Below are 4,986 nucleotides of genomic sequence, written 5' to 3' on the forward strand. Positions count from 1 at the left end.
TGTGTGTGTGTGTGTGTGTGTGTGTATCCTTGTATGTGTTTATATACGTGTGCGTATGTGCACATACAGAGGGGCATGTTATCTATACATGCACGTATTCTTTGATGCGCACATGACATCCCAGGAGACCGGCTGGGTGAGGCAGCTAGGACCCGGGGGCCGCACTTCCTGGACACTGTATTCCCAGGAGCACTTGCTCTCTGTCCCACGATTGCCCATGACCCTAGAGAAATCGTTTTCTTTTGCAATCTCCAAGGCAAAAAAAAAAGTGTTGGGGGCATGCTGTATGCGATGTAATATGGTACGCCTGTGAACACACAAGCATGGGGCTGGGAGCACACAAGACGGGTTTGCCAAGGTGGGCCAAAACTGGTTCCAAGTCCACGCACACATCAGGCCGTGCAGAAAGGTGGTGACTGGCAGACCTGACCCCGCATGTACTTAAGGAAACCTACTATGGTTATGTTAATTCTAATAGCAATAGGAATACAAATAATATTTTTGCTACCACTACTGCTATTGCTATAAAAACAGAAATAATAGTAGTAATAATACGCAGAGTAGTAGCAATAATATTATACCTACTAGATCTATTACTATTACAATAATAGAAGTAGCAAGAGTAGGAATAAGAACAACACCGCTACTGCTACTCTTGGCATTGCTACTACCGTTGCTACTATCATTAGAGCAGTAATAATAGCCATAGGAGAATCATTGCTATGATTGCTATAAGTAATAACACCACCATTCATAACAACAACAGTAGCAGTGATTGCCACAGTCATAATGACTACTACTAATTTTACATAGAGGCCTGTCCCAGCCTATCCAGACAGGCTCAGCACAGCCCTGTGCCCACACACCCACTGCCTTGGAGAAAGGCTTAAAAACAGGACACCCCCACAAAACACAGCACAAGTGGGCAGGATCCCTGCCCAGCTCTGTGTGGCAACTGGCAAAGCCCAGAAGCCTGGAACGACCCCGAGCAGAACGCAGGCACAGCTACGCCCGCGTCACCCCAACTAGTGGCTGTGCAGCCTCATGTCGAGGCCCCATGTCCCCACACTCTGGCATTTCTTTCAGGAAAGCTTTGGAGTTGCTCCCCGCGAAGGATCCAGCCCTGCGACCCCAGCTGGAGAGCGATGCTGAGGTCCATGGAGAACCTGGAGGGTGTTTGGTGCCGGACAAGAGAGGAAGTAGGCTTCCCTGGACCAGGAGAAAGGGGACATGCGAATCTAGCATGTACTTGCGCCCATGTGCGTCTGCCCTGCCCTGGGGCCTGGCTCTCTCTCTCTAGTGAGGAGACAGAGGCAACTTGAGCTCTGGGTGGCTGGGTGTTGCACCCTCGAACCAAACAGGTCTCCCAGTCTGCCTTTCCAGCTGACCCAGCACCCCAGAGGGACCTGCTTCTCTGCTCCCACCCAAGGCTGTTTGGGACAGGCAGCAGAGGTTCTGCTAGCAAAGCTGGAGCTGGATCCCAGGGTCTTAAACCTAGGATGTCTCTGGGGGCTGTATTTTATCTGGACAGGAACAATAGAAGCCAAAGCAAGCTCCTCCACATGAGACACAGTGTATTTGGATACTAGCAATCAGGGAACATTCTCCAGCCATGACAACATCCTACATTTGACCCAGAGGATGTCCTCATACTCTCTGCACTCTTCCCCAGGAGAGGCAGGACCTGCCGTAGACTGCCCCTCCTCCCTGCTGCCCACATTTCCCCCAGAAAAGGTACTCTACTGGACCGTGACTACAGGCTCCTTCCAAAGGGCAGGGGCCTTTCTGCACAGCAGTACATGGCAGTGAGGCCTCGAGTGCAGAGTTCTGGAGAGGATGAGAAGCAAAATCTGCCAGGCTGGGCTCGGGTGGAAGCAGCAGCTGCTTGCAGACCCTGACGGGCAGGGGAGGCCAAAGACAGGCCCTGGAGAAATTTGGAGCCAGGTGTCTGGGGGAGGGCACACCAGTGGGAAGGTGCTTCTTCGTCCCCGGGAGCACTGGCTGCTTTCACAGACTGATGGGGAAGGCACAGGCTCCAAGGCTGATATAAAGATTGCTTCTTGGCCCCTTGAAGGCTCAGGACAAGTGGAGTGGTTCCTCAACCTGGCAGGGGAAATACCTTGGATCAGTGTTCATGATGGCAGTTCTCCTGAACTATATCGCAGGAGAACTGCTCTTCTGCCGTGGTTCAGCACCCGTTGAAGTGTAGCGACTTTAAGCCCACTTTATGACAATGGGAGTCTCTTCCCTTGCTTGCTCCAAGGGCCTTATGGGTAAGGGCAAGTAAAACTCGAGGGCATCTGAACCCCAAGCCTCCAGGCTTCAGTCTGCAAATAGGATGCCCCCCAAAGGATTTGGAAACATCTGAAGCCCCAGGTGTGGGTGGAGGATGCTTGCTGGTAAGTAGGGCCACTTATGGTTCTGGACTCTTGGATTTGGAATTAGTTTTGGTTAATTTGGCATCAGCTACAAATTATTACAAAAAGTCTCTTTACAGGTTGCCGCAGCATCTGGGCTGGCCGCTGCCCAAAGTGTTTCCTCTGGCCCCTCCCCACAATCAAACCTTGACAACCAGCCTCTGGATCCTTCTAGTTCTGGGGTGCCCCACAAGGCCCGAAGGCTGTGTGAAATCTTTCTGTACTCCAGCAGGAGCCTGCTTGCCTGAATTCAGCCACCAGCGGGAAATGAGAAGGTAGGCATCCCCAAGCCTTCCTGGCACTGCTGGCAAAATTATGGATGCTCCCGGGTGTGGATGCGCTGGTATTTGCCCATGGTGGAGGACTTGCTGAATCTCTTCCCACACACAGAGAACTGATGTAGCTCTTCCCCTGTGTGGATCTGGATGACCAGGCTGGAGGAGTGGGTGAATCTCTTCCCACACTCAGAGCACTGATGTGGCTTCTCCCCTGTGTGGATGCGCTGGTGTATGGCCAGATGGTAAGAATGGGCAAATCTCTTCCCACACTCCGAGCACCGATGTGGCTTCTCCCCTGTATGGATGAGCTGGTGCCGGGCCAGGTGGGTGGACTGAGTGAAGTTCTTCCCACACTCCAAGCACTGATGAGGCTTCTCCTGTGTGTGGATGCGTTGGTGCCGGGCCAGGTTGGAGGACTGGGTGAAGCTCTTCCCACACTCCGAGCACTGATGTGGCTTCTCCCCTGTGTGGACACGCTGGTGGATGGCCAGGCCGGAGGAGTCAGTGAAGCTCTTCCTGCAAATAGAGCAATGATGTGACTTCTCCCCAGTATGGATAGGCTGGTGCCGGGCCAGATGGTAGGACCTAGTGAAACTCTTCCCACACTCAGAGCACTGATATTGTTTCTTCCCTGCGTGGATGCACTGGTGCTGGGCCAGGCTGGAGGACTGGGTAAATATCTTACCACATTTGGAGCACTTATATGGCTTCTTCCCTGTGTGGATGTGCTGGTGCTCAGCCAGGGAGACAGAGCAGGTGAAGGTCTTACCACATGTGAGACAGCGGTGCTGATCCTTCCCCCTGTGCAAATATTGGTCCTTGGCTAGGTCTGAGGGGGATGCAAAGCACTTCCCAGATCTGGTGCAGCGGAGCAGCAGCTCTCCAGAATCCATCTTGCAGTGGGCACCCAGGGTGGAGAAACAGGTGAAGCTCTTCCTATACTTCCTGTCTAGGTGGGGCTTCTCCCCAACGTGACTTCTCTTGTGCAGAGTCAGGAATGAGGGGCAGCTAAAGCTTTTCCGACACTCAGGGCAGGGGTGGGTTGTGTCCTGGCTCTTCAGCTCCACAAATCCTTCCCTGCACCCAGGGCTGTCTCTGGCTTCTGTCCCTTCTCCCCTCCCATGCTCCAGGGGAGATGGTGCCTGCTTCCCTGCTGTACTCTCCCTCTGTTGTTGAGGTCTCCCCTGGCTCTGGGGCCATTGGTCTTCCTCAGGTCTCAGGGACTCCTTGTCGCCCAAACTTCCTGGGGAATTCCAGGCTGGCTCCAGATGTGGCAGCCCTTCCTCAGGACTCTGCTCCTCCGCTCTGTTCAGCAGCCAGGCATCTCCTGCATGGGGAAGAGAAACTCTAGGTTACACCCTGCCCTGCTGGCACAGGCCAAACACTGCTATTCCCTCTGCTGCAATGGGGCTGTGAGCACCCCTGGGCCTTGGTACTTATGTTTCCTTAAGAGAACATGGTCTTCCTGCCAAACCCCAAGTGCTGGGGGTGAGGGTGGGCACATGCCTGTGCCAGGCTTATGTTCATTGCGCCATGGAGGTCAGAGCCACCCTCTCATCTGGTACCAGGGTGAACAGCCCCACAATTGATTGCTGGGGCTCACCACCAGTCAGAGATGTGTAGGGAGCTACAGAGAGCTTCGACCCACCGTGCCAATTTCCATGGGGGACTACAAATGCCATCGTGCCTTGGGACAGATTGTTACAGAGGTCTGGCTACCTTGGGCTGGGGAATCAACTCTTACGCTGCTGAATGAAGATGGATATCGAAGATCATGGTATCCCAGGGAAACGAGACCTGTGCCTAATCATCAAGACAGCAAACTCGCCCATCCCCTAGCACAGGGTTGGGCAAAATACGGCCCAGGGGCTGGATGCGGCCTGGCAGGCCATTCTATCTGGCCCGCAGGGCCTCTAAAAAATTTAGAAAATTAATATTAATCTGCCCTGGGCTGCCTGTCATGCGGCCCTCAATGGCTTGCCCAAACTCAGTAAGCGGCCCTCTGCCCAAAATAATTGCCCACCCCTGCCCTAGCAGCTGTAGTTAGGGGGAGAAGGGGGGAACAGCTGCTCATCTCCACAGGTTGGAATTTCAGCGCGTGGAAACAACACCTGCCTGGACACACGACAGCAGAAGCTATTTGAGGTCAGCACCTGGAAGGGCAGCGCAGGGCAGGTCTGCAGGCTCCAGGCACCCTGTCGCTCTAGGCAAGGAGCATGTCCGAGAGGGGGGTCGGGGGAGGGGACCGCCACAACTCACCTGGCGGCAGGGCCTCCAACCTGGAGACGTCC

At 54.1% G+C, this 4,986-nt stretch overlaps 1 protein-coding gene across 5 annotated transcripts in view; it reads right to left on the bottom strand.

Annotated features, from left to right (window-relative positions):
* Positions 1-4,986, bottom strand: part of LOC102369020 (zinc finger protein 239-like) — a 92,243-nt gene that overhangs the window by 69,958 nt on the left and 17,299 nt on the right. The window contains exon 7 of one of the 5 annotated variants that reach the window (XM_025195492.1): positions 774-3,489. The exons of the other annotated variants lie outside the window; for them this stretch is intronic. Coding sequence (XP_025051277.1) covers positions 2,731-3,489 — 759 coding nt within the window. The 3' untranslated portion in view covers positions 774-2,730. Of the gene's footprint in view, positions 1-773; positions 3,490-4,986 lie in introns of those variants that run through there. 5 annotated transcript variants of the gene reach the window in all.

Source organism: Alligator sinensis, unplaced genomic scaffold, assembly GCF_000455745.1.
Source record: "Alligator sinensis unplaced genomic scaffold, ASM45574v1 scaffold638_1, whole genome shotgun sequence".
In the NCBI taxonomy this organism is placed as follows: domain Eukaryota; kingdom Metazoa; phylum Chordata; order Crocodylia; family Alligatoridae; genus Alligator; species Alligator sinensis.